A 14068-nucleotide genomic window follows, 5' to 3' on the forward strand; every position below is an offset into this window, starting at 1 on the left:
ACTGCCTTTAACAAGATTATCTTGTATCCCTCTGTCCTCCCTCCCCCAACACACAAGAAACCCTTTCTAAGGCCAGTGGTGGTTTGTTTCTCTATGCTGGGAAGCTTATGCTACCGAATAATCTGCACTTTTGTCCTCCCCCTGTGTTATTTCTGTCTCTGGTTGTTTCTCATTTTCCTCCGTCTTATGCTTTTCCCTCCTGGCATTAATAACGTTGTGGAGAATGATTTCAGATGCCAGCCTAAGTGTGTGTTTCAGAGATGCAGCTTTGGACAGAAAGGGTTGGCTCTGTGAGACAGGGAGATGGAGAGGACATTTCCTGCGGTCTCGCTCACCACCAGGGACCACGGGGTGAGCATCCCCTGCGGAGCCATCAGGTTTCCTATCCCATGGATGCTAACAGGCACTTAATTGTGGTGATGGGCAGAAGGGAAGAGGGGAAAAGGCAGGCAGCTAAATACAGTAACAGCAAAGGACTGTGTTTAAGGAGGTGGTGCAAGTGAAGTGCCTCAGACAACTGTGTCAGATAAGTCCAGGGAAAGACAGGCCAGAAATACAGCCCCGAGAGAACCTTAAGAAAACCGCAGGATGAGAAAGAAGTGATGACTCATAGGGAGAAAGCCCCTTGTAGGACTGGAGGGATGAAGATGGGAAGGAGACTAGTTATGGTTTATAAGGTAATTACATGTCTCTTAATCAGTAACATTGCCAAGAATCCTACTGGGGATTTCTAGGCTGCATGTTCATGGCTGGAGCTGAGGGCTCAGGAGCCGTGTGCTGTCAGGGTGAAAGCTCAGCACTGAGCTTGCTCAGGTTGTCCCAAGCACCCAGGTTATCCCAGCCCCAGCTGAGCAGCTTTGCTGCAAAACCCTGCTTAGATTACCTGTCATTGCTGGCAAGTTGCCTCCCATGTATTGCAGAGCCTTGCTGGCACAACCAGGGTGGGTGGCTGGGTTTTCTTTTTGTTTGTTCTGGGGTTTTTTTGCCAATTCTTTCACAAGGAATGTGAGAAGACTCATCTATTCTTCCAGACACATACAGTTTAGAGGGAAAGGTCAGTTGGCTTATGTCTTAACAATACAGTGAGTGGCTTGTCAGACTAAACAATACAGAATTAAAAAACTTCTATCTGCAACCCTGGGTGGATCCACTAATTTTTGGGAAGAAGAGTTTGGATGCTAAAGGAAAGGAGGCATTTGAGAAAGACTCACACTTCACTTGACTGTAGAGACAGCTCCTAAACCTGCTACCATTCCAAACCCACAGAAACTTGCTAAAGTGTTAGAGTGCTAATTTTCATAGAATGAACAAGTACAACTCTACAGTCAACAGGAAAAATACTTCTGTGGATACAAAAGGCTCTAAGTTTTTAATCTTACACTCACATGTTGTTCCTCATATTTTTATACATACCTGAGCCTCTTTTTAATCGTCTTCTTGCAAGTTTAATTTGATCCTGAAGAATCTGGACCCAGTCCCTAGGACCAGGAAGTTTATCCACATGGTTAGCAGTGCAGTATTTTTCTGTAAAGACTGAAATAAAAAGATATCATCTTTTTGAAATGTGCAACCAAAAATGCAGAAAAGGAAATGGGAGAGCATTTTAATCAAAATATATGAAATTATTCAATTATCATAAAGAATTTTAATGGCCAAATGTAGGATTGTGAGAATAAAGCTCAACTCAGGATTTTACAAGTTCATCATTCAGAAGTGAGTTGGCTGCATAAATATCACAGGAATGGCATCACTACTAAAAGCCTGTCCCAGAGAAATGTTCCACACCTGATGTCTCCATGAATTTCACACAAAATGATCACAGAAAAATAACTATAATTAGAACTGAGTCTCAGATGTGGCAGGCATTTATAAATGCTGCCTTCCATATGGTACAGGTAGAGGGCTGAAGATCTGGTCATTTGGTGGCCTCTTGGTTAGGTTCCTAAGGCTGTAGGGAAAGTGATGAAAGAGTAAAGTCCTACCACTGTGGAAATCTCCACAGTTTTATACTGCCAAACCAGATGGAATAGAATTTTTATAAAGCTACTAAAGAAAAAAGAAAAAGAAAAAAAAAAAAAAAGCACCATTACTGAGAAAAAAGACATATCCTACAGGTCCAATTTTGTGTTTTGTAAAAAAGGTACAGAGAGGGTCAACATTATCTTTAAATCCATATTTACAGCAAACCCAACAGTGTTAAACCAAAAATACAGAATTATAAATGGAGTGAAACTGATGCAATTGATTTTCATCATGCAACTGAGAGGTGTGCAAAAAATAAACAAGTGCAGAAATAGAAAAAATATTCTTGCTGTTAGTATTGCTATTGTGAACTTGGTCAGAGGTCTCAGAGCCCAGTGTCCAGTTATGACTGGCAAACAAAGAGAAAGCTGGTCCCAGCTCAAGGGATTTGTAATCCTTGAGAATAAATATCACACAAATGGAATCGGGAAACGTGCAACAAAAAAATGACAATTTCAGTATTTTTATACACACACTTTTGAAGCAGCACTACCTGCTAAGTATAAGGGAACTAAAAGTAATCCCCTTTCTAAACTCATTCCATGTTAACAGCTTCACAAAACCATTGCAAGGCAGGCATCAGCAACACTTTCCTGTACAGTCTGATCTACAAGGACATCAGACCAACCCTTGAGGGCTGCCCACAGAAGTCAGTACATCCCCACACATTCGCAGTGTTTGATTTTCAACAAATATCATCCTTGTGAAGGTAGAAATAATCCTTCCCTTCTGAATCCATATGGTACCTGACACAACTGGAACCTGATCAGTGACTTGTGACTCTTGCTTACTCAAAACAGGCAACTGCTCAATGTGTGGTTAGAGAAATGACAATGCAGACAAAAAGGAATGGGAATGCAAAGGAGGCAGGAGAACTGGGACCTGCCCTTTCTAGTCCACCCAAGCTGTATGGTATTAACAAACCCTCTGTCATAGAAGCATACACTGGCTTGAATTTAAAGGGGACTTTAAAGGTCGTCTAGTCCAACCCCACTGCCATGAGTAGGGAGGGACATCTTGCACTTCATCAGATTGCTCAACCAATTGCTTGCCCTGTCTAAGCTGATCTTAAACACTTTCAGGGATGGAGCACCCACAGTTTCTCTGAGCAAACTGTTCCAATGTCTCATCACCATCATCATCAAAAAACAAAAAGGTTTCCTAATGCCCAACCAAATGTATTTTCAGTACATTCTTTCAGTTTAAAGCTAGTGCCCCCCTTGTCCTGTCACTACAGGCTTCAGTAGAATATCCATCTTTATCCACAAGCCCCCTTTATATTAAAAGGCCACAATAAAGTCTCCTTAGAGCTTTCTCTTCTTCAGGCGGAACCACCTCAAGTCTCTCAGCCTGTCTTCATAGCAGAGGTGCTCCTCTGACCTTTCTGGTGGTCTCCTCTGGAACTGCTCCAACAGGTCCATGTCTTTCCTGTGCTGGGGACTCAGAGCTGGATGCAGTGCTGTAGGTGGGGTCTCACCAGAGTAGAGCAGAGGCACAAATCATGCCCACAGTTCTTGTGATGCCACCTGGGACACAGCTGACTTTCTGAGCTGTAACATTGCAGGTTCATATCGAATTTTTTGTCTATCAGTACCCCCAAGTCCTTCTCTGCAGAGTTGCTCTCAATCCTTTCATCCACCAGTCTATACGGATACAGGGGATTGCCCTGACCCAGATGGAGGACCTTGCACTTGGTCTTGTTAAACATCAGGAGGTTCACACGGACCCAGCTCCTTCAGTCTGCCAAGGTCCTGGATGGCATTCCTTCCCTCTTGTCAACCAACCACACCAGCCTGGTGTCATCTGCAAACTTGCTGAAGGTGCCCTAGAAACCAGTGCCTGTGTCATTGATGAAAATATTAAATTTTACTGGTCCCACTATGGATCCCTGAGGGACACATCATACTTATATATCTGAACACAGCTCATTGATTTCTGCAGGGAAGGATTTCACTGGCTAAATTTCTAGTCAACAACACAAAGGAAAAATAACTGCTTCTGACTAGTTTTATTTTTTCTTTTTTTTTTTTTTTTTTTTTTTCCCCCCCCAGTTCTGAGTGAAAGACTCACAAGAGAAGCTGATTGCCCAGGAGAAACACTGCAACTGATAAAACAAGTGCCACTGAATACCCAGTCAAAAGAGAAAATTGCTCCCTGGCTAATCATTCTGTTGCAGAAGCATTAAATTACTTGTAAGGACAGCAGTGAAAATGTTTTCAGACAGGAAGAATGATTTTCAAGCAAACAGTCCCTCCTTTAAAATCCCTGCTCATTTTTGTCATGAATGTAGCCTTTTGTATCTCTGTCATGGAAAAGGACTAAAAGTGCCACTAAAGGATATCTGGGCACGTGGTAGAGGAATGTCCTAATGATAATAATGCAAACAACACGATGTTGTTCTTGCAGAGATTTCATACTGGCTCAGTTATTTTTTGGAATAAATGAAACCACAGTGTCTGAGAGCCCAGCTCCTTGGAGGGAAGAAGGGTGCTATTGGAGCCAGACTGAGTGAAGATCCACAGGACATCAGACCTTGGCATCTTATTCCATTACAGCTTTTAGGGACAGGCTTCCCTATCAGGGATCAGACACTAGTGTTTGGGCAATACTGTAAATGCCAATAAAGATCACTGTTATGGGGTGGTACCTCGTAGTACCATCACAGATGAAACTTTTCTGTTGGAACTACAAGTGACTCCTTTAGTCTGTTAAACTCAAGGGAAGAGTTTAGGCCAAGCCTCAGAATTTGCTCCATTAGCACAGTCTTAGTACTGAGAAACATTGCTCCCTGCAGCGGGTACCTGCTGCTATTTTAGTAGTGGTGTTGCATTTACTGTAAAACATTTATTTTATCAAGTGCTGTTCAAATTAGAGTGGGTTTTTTTGAAGTCATTTTGAACTCCTCTTTCTTTCATTTAACTTATTTATTAAAGCTTTTAAGGAACAATGAAACACAGAATTCAGACTCAGATGTTTTTGCAGATTACTGAGCTCAAGAAAAAAAGCTACAAAACAGTGTTTGTGATTTAAACTTCAATACAAGTGTAACTGTAAGAAAGTCTGTCAGCTGCTCTGTAAGATATATTAGGACTACAACAGAACATACACTTTGTTACAGAATTGCACACACTTGAGAGGGTCCTCTGAAGGCCTCCACGCCCAGCCTGCTCCTTAAAGCATGGCCAACTAGATCATAATGCTCTGGCCTGTGACCAGTCACATTTTGAATATTTTCAGGGATGGAGATCCTGCAGTCCCTCTGAGCCCCTACTGCACTGCTCAACTATCCTTATGCTGAAAATGCTTTTTCTTATCAAATTGCAATTTTCCACGTGTTCAGTGCATCTTGTGCCTCTGAGAAGAGTCTGACTTCACTTCTCTACATCATCCCATTAAGTAGTTGTGAACAGCAGTAAGGTTTCTTCTGAATCATCTTCTCTTCAGTTCTCTCAGCCTCCCCTCATTTGGTACTGAAGCAGGGAAGTGGTGAAGTCATATGTCTTGGTGGTCCCTCCAGACAGTTTGTCAATGCCTTTCTTTCATGGGGAGAGGGGTCCAAAAGTTGGCACAGAGGTGGTTGTAGAAGATTTTTCTGCCTCCTTTTGTGCCAATGGATTCACAGAAGCTCTTCTTGTTGCCCTGTGTCTCCTAAGTCAGCAATCTGTACCTGAGAACAAGTCACAGCCTCTAAAATAAGCTCCACTCTTAGAGCTTATTTTTGGCCTGTCTTTTGGTAATGTGGGTATTGTCCCTACAATATCAGATTTCAAAACAGAATCCAGTTCAGAATCTCTGGCCTAATACCAGCTCTTTATATGCTGTCATCACAGAGTTCGAAGGTGTGTGTTCTTCTGGAAGCTAGATAGCAGTGATTGCTAGAAAAAATCACCCAGCAAAAGGTCCTCACACCAAGAAATTTGCTCCCCCAAGAGAAGGACCACTGCACTTATGAGCATCAAACTCATCTCATGCCAGTATTATCTTCCTCTATCTCTCCCCAATGCAGCCACCAACTACTGAAAAATTTACAGAGCAGACACAGTCAAATACAGTGCAAGACTCAGAACTTTGATTGAAGGGTATCAGTTACACTGTCATTATGTTTTCAAGATTTCTTTGCATCTCAGATATCTGGGAGAAAAAAATAATTATCTTACACGAACACTGAGTTTCTAACCTTAGAGCCTGACTTCAGAAACCAGGATCACTGGCTTAAAATTAACACAAGCTGTCCCTGTAGAAGCTATTTTTAACAAGTGAATGAAAGGGAATAAAAATAAGACTGCATATTTTAATAGACCTAACACACATCAGAAATTCTAATCCCCTTACACTTTCCTTAGCTGAGAATATGTTCTAATTACACATAAGAAAGCAAGCAGAAAACATACCTTTTATTGCACCCACAATATTTTGGTCTAGTCCTTTCCGGTTGTCATTGAGCCCTCTTTTCCTTTTGCCATTTGGTAAAGAGTTAGCCAAAGTCTTGTCATCAAAAAATGCACAGACCAGCTTCCTAAAGAGCAGACTTCCTGAGCGAGTATAGTTTGACAGTATAGAGTCCAGCTGAGATTTCGGCATGAAGACGTCAAAGCCTTCTGCAAGTTGCACTTCTGGCTACCAAAAGAATACAAATGTTTTAATTAAATGAGCATTCAAAGACATTATTTTACTTCAATCATGCATCTGGTGAGACTTTACAATCACTTCATCAAACCATGAATCTCTACCCAGCCATTCAAGACCACAGCAGCCCAATTCATTGAAATCAAACCTCATCAGTGAATAAGCACCTTAAAAGGCAAATCAAACAATCACGCTCCTTGTCTAATGTCTGTAAAAGTTAACAATTACTGACATCATTTCTAGGCATACAGCTAACAAAAAGACAAGAGATACCTTTCAATGTTGGGTAATAACGACAAAGCACAGGATCATCCCAGAGCAGTGCTCCTAAGTGATGCTTTTTGGACATTTATCTAACCATTTAATGGACTTGTTTCGCTGCCAAATGCTGTGAACGAGTGTGCTGTGGGGCAGCCAGGCACTTCCAAGAATCACAAATGCAGGGATACTGGCCCATTCCATGTGGCTTCCCAAGAGGGCTTCCAGTGAAGATATGGCCCATATGAGTATAAGCAGATGATGAGTTCGAGGCTGCCCCTGGAGCCAGCACTTGCTGAGCATCCATTTGTCCCTCCTTTTCATGGTCCCAAAACGCACATTTAGAGGAGGATGATGTTAGACAGAGAGCTTATTTCAGTACAAAAATCCTCAACAGTGAAACACAGGGATTTAAGTGACTGCCAGAAGGTGAAATGGAGGGTAAGAAGAGAAAAGAAAATCCTGCTGTATTTCGTAAGAATCTTCTCTCAAGTACACTGAGGGCCAAAGTAGACAAAGGCCTTTGAGGAAGTCCCCATACCAATAGTCTTTTTGCTGCCCCTGACTGTACATATCAGAAATTACATGAACAGCATTTGCAGAAATTTCTTCTGTGAGTACCATACAATGCCTAATGATAAGACTTCTTCATGGAATAATTATATATCTAGAACGAAGACATGTTGTGAATAAACTAAAATTTTGAAAACATTGTTTAGAAGTTGGCAAGGTGGTAAAAGAATCAGTGATCGTGACATGAGGAAATAAACCAACATTACAGCCTTGCTGCTCAGAACTTGCCCTCTTTTTCCCCTACATGAAATATATTCAGCAATGATGATGCATTTTCAGAGAAGTTTACAGAGCAAGAACAAATGCCATCTCCCATCATATCACCTGCAAACATCTTGAGTCTAGACACAAGAAAGGGCTGCCAGTCTCAGAACAATTTGGCTGTATAATTCTTTTCCCATGGATTTCTAAAAATCAGCATGAAGAGTGTTGCAGCAAGTAGAATATTTCCAAAGCATGTACTGTCATGGGATATGGATGTGTACTGTGTGATAAAACTGAAGATTACAATGCTTTGGGAAGCCAGGATGAAGAAACTTAAAATATGCAGATGGCAACAACAACAACAACAACAAAATTCTAAGAAGCATGTAGCTCCTCAGCTTGTTCCGGATGAAAATTTGGTTTTTTACCTCAAGAACTTTCAAAATGCTGGATCCAGCAAAACAGTCAGTTACTGACTTTTGACAATATTTGAATGTAGGTGGGTTTTTAATATGTTACTTCTAAACTTCTGGTGACAGAAAAGATTTTTGAGAGTAAATAAATGCGGGCCAAGTTCACAACTTGGGAAAAATTCTACTTCATGTAAATTAAAAACCAGAATGCAGCTGACATGGTGATGACGGATACCTGCCCTGTTCTGTTTCTTTGGTCTTGTGATAGCCATCTAGGATGACCGCAATGACACAGACACCCAGGGCATAGAAATTATAGAACCAAAGAAAAGACTAGGTTGGAAAAAGCCCTGAAGATTGAGTCCAGCCATTAAACCATCACTAAACCATGTCCCCAAGTGCCACATTTACATATCTTTTAAATACCTCCAGGGATGGTGACTGCCAACATTTCCCAGGGCAGCCTGTTCCAGCGCTTGACAACCATTTTGCGGAAGAAATTTTTCCTAATATCCAAAATAAACCTTCCCTGGTGCAACTTGAGGCCATTTCCTCTTGTCATATCACTTATTATTTGGGAGAAGAGACTGACACCCACCTGGCTACACCCTGCTGTCAGGGAGTTGCAAAGAGTGATAAGGTCCCTCCTGAGCATCCTTTTCTCCAGGATAAACAGCCCAGCTCCATTGCCCTTCTCTAGACATGCTCTCTGTTGTGAGGAGTCCAAAACTGATGCCAGGATATGAGGAGAGGCCTCACCAGGGCAGAGGGACAGACACTGCCTTGGTCCTGGCTGGCCACACTATTGCTGGTACCCTCCCCAAAAGCCAGTTGCTCCTGTGCTACCTTTTCTGACACCTCCTCCTTAAAACCCAAAAAGCCAGAAGGATCGTGAGGCTCTGCTGTTATCTTTTGTATTTGTACTGACAAATCAAGGGAGTCTCTTCTCTTCTCTTCTCTTCTCTTCTCTTCTCTTCTCTTCTCTTCTCTTCTCTTCTCTTCTCTTCTCTTCTCTTCTCTTCTCTTCTCTTCTCTTCTCTTCTCTTCTCTTCTCTTCTCTTCTCTTCTCTTCTCTTCTCTTCTCTTCTCTTCTCTTCTCTTCTCTTCTCTTCTCTTCTCTTCTCTTCTCTTCTCTTCTCTTCTCTTCTCTTCTCTTCTCTTCTCTTCTCTTCTCTTCTCTTCTCTTCTCTTCTCTGTTTCATTCTTCCCTGGTCTTACCTTAGGACACCTGCATTACACTTTGGCAGGTGAACCAACCACCCTACAATACAGCTGTAAAATGAAAGCCTTACCATTGTACCAGTGTGGAGGAGTCAGTATTATTTTAGTTTTGACTGTTTTATTCTTAATATAGGGATCAATTTGTTTATCAGTGGAACAGTTGGAAGGCAAAACTGTGATTTATGCTTGTTTTCCTTTAGTAGTTAGCTATTCTTCAATCAGAGACAATCAGTAACCATTTAAACTTCATGATCACTTTGAATGTGATTTCTCAAAGAAAAAGCACTTATTAATAGATAATGATCATGGCAAAAAGAACTGGAGGGTAAACTATTTGTGAACAACAAAATAAAGAAGAACAAAATAAAGAAGACCTGAATGCTAAAGGCTTTTACTGTGCTAAAATTAACAGGCAGTGAACTAGATTTAATCCTAGATATTTTAGTGGGTTGTAATATGTAGATTAAAAATGATTAGGTTATAAGTGAAATATTACAACTGTAAAACAAACACAAGTTCAACTAAGAGCTGTAATCAGATCATTACATTTAAAACACAGATTCTCTGATCCATGGGCCAGATTAAGGGTTTGTCTTACAAAGACATTTTCCAGTTCTGTAAGTAGCAGTATTTCATCTCAAAAGGTCTGAACTAACTGCACTGGTTTTGGCAGCCCCGATTTTATACCCATTAAACTTGGATTCTTCTTAAAGTTCAATAAATGTTGGCAAAACAGCAGTGGCAGCAGTGGTGACGTATGACACAGCACACACTACAAACAACCTGTGGAATATTCGGAACATTCATTTATTGTGCTTTGTAAAATGTCTTTCAGGCTTTTCCAGGCACACAGACATGCTGGTTGTGATCACACCAGTGATGCTTATAAAAAAGTAGAAAAAGATAATGCTGCCATACATTCTCAAAGAAGTGACTTTCTTAAGCCTTCTAAAAATATTTAAGGTCACATTTTATTTTCACATTATATATATCTGTTTCCAGAACCCAAATGTTTTCCTTCCAAAGACAAAAGAAAATCCATTTATTTGTCTCGGGGTTCTGGCTCTGTAAATTTAGTGAAACAACTGTTGTGGCAAGCAAGGGCGCAAGCATGGGAGGACAGATGAAGACCTGATTTATGAGCCACATGTTTTCTCTTCTTTTTTTCCTTAGGTCAAACTGGCAACTACAAAGAGTCGTGTCCAGTGACGGAACACACTCATAAAGCCAAATTAAATTCCATTGCAAACACAAAACTGTTTTCAAAACCGTGTTTCAAGCTGACAAGAGTGCCACAAGCAAAGAAAAATTATAAGCACAAATTGCATACGGGAGATAAATTACCAGTCCTCCCCAAACCTCTCCCTCAAACATTATTTAGCTCAGTACTACAAAAGGAAAGCCTCTGAAAAAAGCATCAAACTAGTTACTCTGTATCACTGCACTGACTCTGTGGCATGAGACTGCAACCTAATTAGTGGTGTGGCTTGCATCTCTGTAACTGAATTATCCTGACTGCTCTTTTTTATTATTAGTTCCTTCTTCCAGAAGGATAGAATATTATCTGCAGCATTGTTTTCATTTACGCTTATTGATACTGAATTTAATTATGTTTTTCTAGCTCATAGTACTTAGGAAATTGGAAAGAGCCTGCTCAAAATTAAAAATATATTAGAGGAATTAATGAACAGTTTACTCGTTGGTGAACTGGTTTGGATGACATCAATTTGGTCATTAAACAAAGCCAATCATCCACCAGATACATGGAATTTCTATCAGCGTATACATGAATTGAGAAATCATGCTTACTGCAATTATCTATGGGAAAAGTGCACATTCTTAGAGTGGCAAATTTTGGCCTTTTTAGTCGTACTGACATCAAACAGTGCTGAGGCCCTACTCCAGCACATATAGCAATCAAGACCTAATGACCCAATTCAGCAAAGACTGAATATGAATTTTCTAGAGATGAGGAGTCCTCCAAAGTCAGTGGGACCAGAAAAGCAGGAAAGTACATAAATACTTCTCGGCAAGATAAAGACACATGTGTTAACTACATGGGCTCATCAGCAGAGCTGGGAATGTGAATGCTTTACACACCTTGCACTTTTCATGGCTCCTCATCTCAACCGTGGCTCTTGGCATTAGGAGAGATGAAGAACAAATTTCCACTGAAAGCTCAAAAACAGGAGCCTTGAACTCAAGGGAAAACTTCATGCTTGTGAAAGCTGAAAAAAACCCCCAAACCATATAATAAACACTCCACACATCTAACCCTAACATCTCCATTCACTCCTACCCAAGACTTGCTTGTTTATTCTACCAAAAAGTGGGAAGATGCATCAATGTGACTTGAGTGCCGATTCTCCTGAATGAGTTAGAATTTCAAAATTCTGCAATCCTGCATATTAAAATTTTAACTTACATCTGATGACGCTGATTCAAGGATAATTCCAAACCCTGAAACAGGGGTCTCTGGCTTCAGGGGTGGTTCAACTGCTTGCAGACTTGATCGTTCTGAGTTTGCTGTCAGCCTCTTCTCGTTCTCTGGAGAGCTGGGTTTCTTATTCACGGTAACTGCTTCAACAGCTTTGAGGGGCAGTTTTCTCTTTTTATTTCTCTTTCTTGATATTGTTGACTTCTGTGCACAAATCAGAGGAACAGGAGGCTGCTGTCTGTTTTGAGTCCCAACTGAATGAAAGAAATAAATGCATTAATTTTATAGACAAAAGCCTGTGAATAACCACACAGTTGCATCATTAAACTACTGACTCACTGAACTTATTTTCTAGATAAGCGATGTGATTTTCAGGGCTGCTGGTGCATGGGAAAAAAAAAAAGGTTTTATCACCTTTGCATAATTTTCCAATCTGTACAATGGGGATAATAACAGCGAGGCTTTTCAAGCCATACTGATGAACAGTATTTTAAGAAAATTAGGAATATACAGTTCTTTTTCCTGGTGACCACTGGATGGTTGGTGACACGAAGCACTTCAGTGATGATTGTGTGCCCTCTGAATGACTGAGAATCTCACTCTCTTTGAGGATCTCTTCCTGATAAAGTAAGATAATACAAGTGCTAATGCAATTACAGTTATTTTTATGACTGTGGTCTCCAAGTTAATTAGCTCCGCAAGAACATTTCAAGTACCATTATGTCAAGAATGAGTGAAAACACTATTCAATAGTTTAATTTCTGGGGAAAAGCAGTAACCCAAAGTTGCATCAGTTTGTTTTGCTCATACATAAAAACTGACACGGATTACCTCTGAAATAGAAGAAACCATATTTTACATATATTTTGCATGTTCCAGTATCCACAATCATTTGTATAAATTAAGGCACCAGTCCTGAACTTGTACCAATATGAACAAGCCCTCCAGAAGAATGCTATCAAGATACAATTTTATGTGTGGATAAACCACTAAGATCAAGGTCAAAACAAACAACGAAAAAGCCAGAAGTGCTATACATGCAGATCAAACTCATTCAAGATAAGAGCGAGCTACAAAAAGTCCTAATCTACAAAGCTTCAGGGGAAAAAAAAAAAAAAAACCAACAACCTCAGACTATTGTTTATTAAAAGATTTCTGGAATATTTCATTTCTGGCAAGGATTTACAAGACTGTGATGTGTAGCTTATAATTAAGACAGTAGGGTGTTTGAATACTAAAATAAGTTATAACACTTTCACTTACAAGTTAAAACTTTGGGGTTTTTTTTCTTTTAGCAACAAAAATGCCAAATGATTTTTTTTCTTGGCAAAACCATAATTTCAGAAAATATGAAGTATTCCAAGTGAATCAAAATATTCACAAATTACATAATAAATAAGAAATGTTCTGCTACTGAGGAGTCAGGTCTTTTGGCACAGACTCCAGTTTTCTAACTCTCACTCACAAGCCATTTTTCAATCACCCATGTGATTTCAATGAAATTGGTGTGACTGCATGAAGAATCTCATGTACCAGCAAAAATTGTAAAACTGGGCTTTTGTGTTCTTCTTTGTAAACTGATGACTTCTAGAAAAGCATTTTTACATGTATCACCTGGTATTACAAAACCTGTCTGATCATTCCCATCACTCACTCAAACATTATACACTGTGAAGACAAGGAGTTTAGTCAGCCCTTCACTCCACCCATATTTCAGTTAATTACTCAACACTCCCATTTCTTACAGAGGTCTTATCCAGCCTCTCCACGAGAGAAGCCTCCGTGGCTCCAGTCCCCATCACTCACACTGGATGGGCAAGTCAACTGACAAAATCTCCAACATCTCTATCTCTTCTTTAGTATTAACACTTTTAGGTAGCACAGAGCCTACAGCTTTGCATCAGCCTATGACGACTTAACTCTACCTACCATGTTCTCATTATCTTGCTGGCTCAGCTACTCCTCTGGCTCTGCACTGTTCTGTTTCAGCTCCCAACCTAGGAGAAAACTAGACTCAATAGTTTTCCCCAGTGAACAGATTATTGCTGGTATACACACTGAAAGCTGATACTTCACAGCCAGAGGAAGGGTGGAGGCCATGACATGCAGTGGCTAGCTCAGCTGAGACTACCACAGAGCTAAAAGAGGTTTGAATGAAGAACTATTTGGTAACTTTCAGCTACCTTCAAATTTTATTTTTCTTACCCCTAAGATTAGTGAACTGGTAAGCAGAACACAGGTGAAGTAACATTTGGCACCCCTGAATCAATGCACTGTGAAAACAAACTGCACATGGTTATGGCGTATTGACCTG

General features: G+C 40.4%; 1 protein-coding gene across 4 annotated transcripts in view; it reads right to left on the reverse strand.

Annotated features, from left to right (window-relative positions):
- Positions 1–14068, reverse strand: part of BEND7 (BEN domain containing 7) — a 48278-nt gene that overhangs the window by 13253 nt on the left and 20957 nt on the right. For 2 of the 4 annotated variants that reach the window (XM_066182737.1, XM_066182736.1), the window contains exons 5-7: positions 11743–12008; positions 6414–6639; positions 1414–1533 (exon numbers count right to left, since the gene is read on the reverse strand). In XM_066182737.1, coding sequence (XP_066038834.1) covers positions 1414–1533; positions 6414–6639; positions 11743–12008 — 612 coding nt within the window. Of the gene's footprint in view, positions 1–883; positions 1020–1413; positions 1534–4028; positions 5690–6413; positions 6640–11742; positions 12009–14068 lie in introns of those variants that run through there. The other 2 variants (XM_066182735.1, XM_066182738.1) reach the window with 2 other exon arrangements.

The sequence above is a fragment of the Chamaea fasciata genome, unplaced genomic scaffold, assembly GCF_029207755.1.
Source record: "Chamaea fasciata isolate MVZ Bird 193981 ecotype frontalis unplaced genomic scaffold, bChaFas1.0.hap1 SCAF_5, whole genome shotgun sequence".
Lineage (NCBI taxonomy): Eukaryota > Metazoa > Chordata > Aves > Passeriformes > Sylviidae > Chamaea > Chamaea fasciata.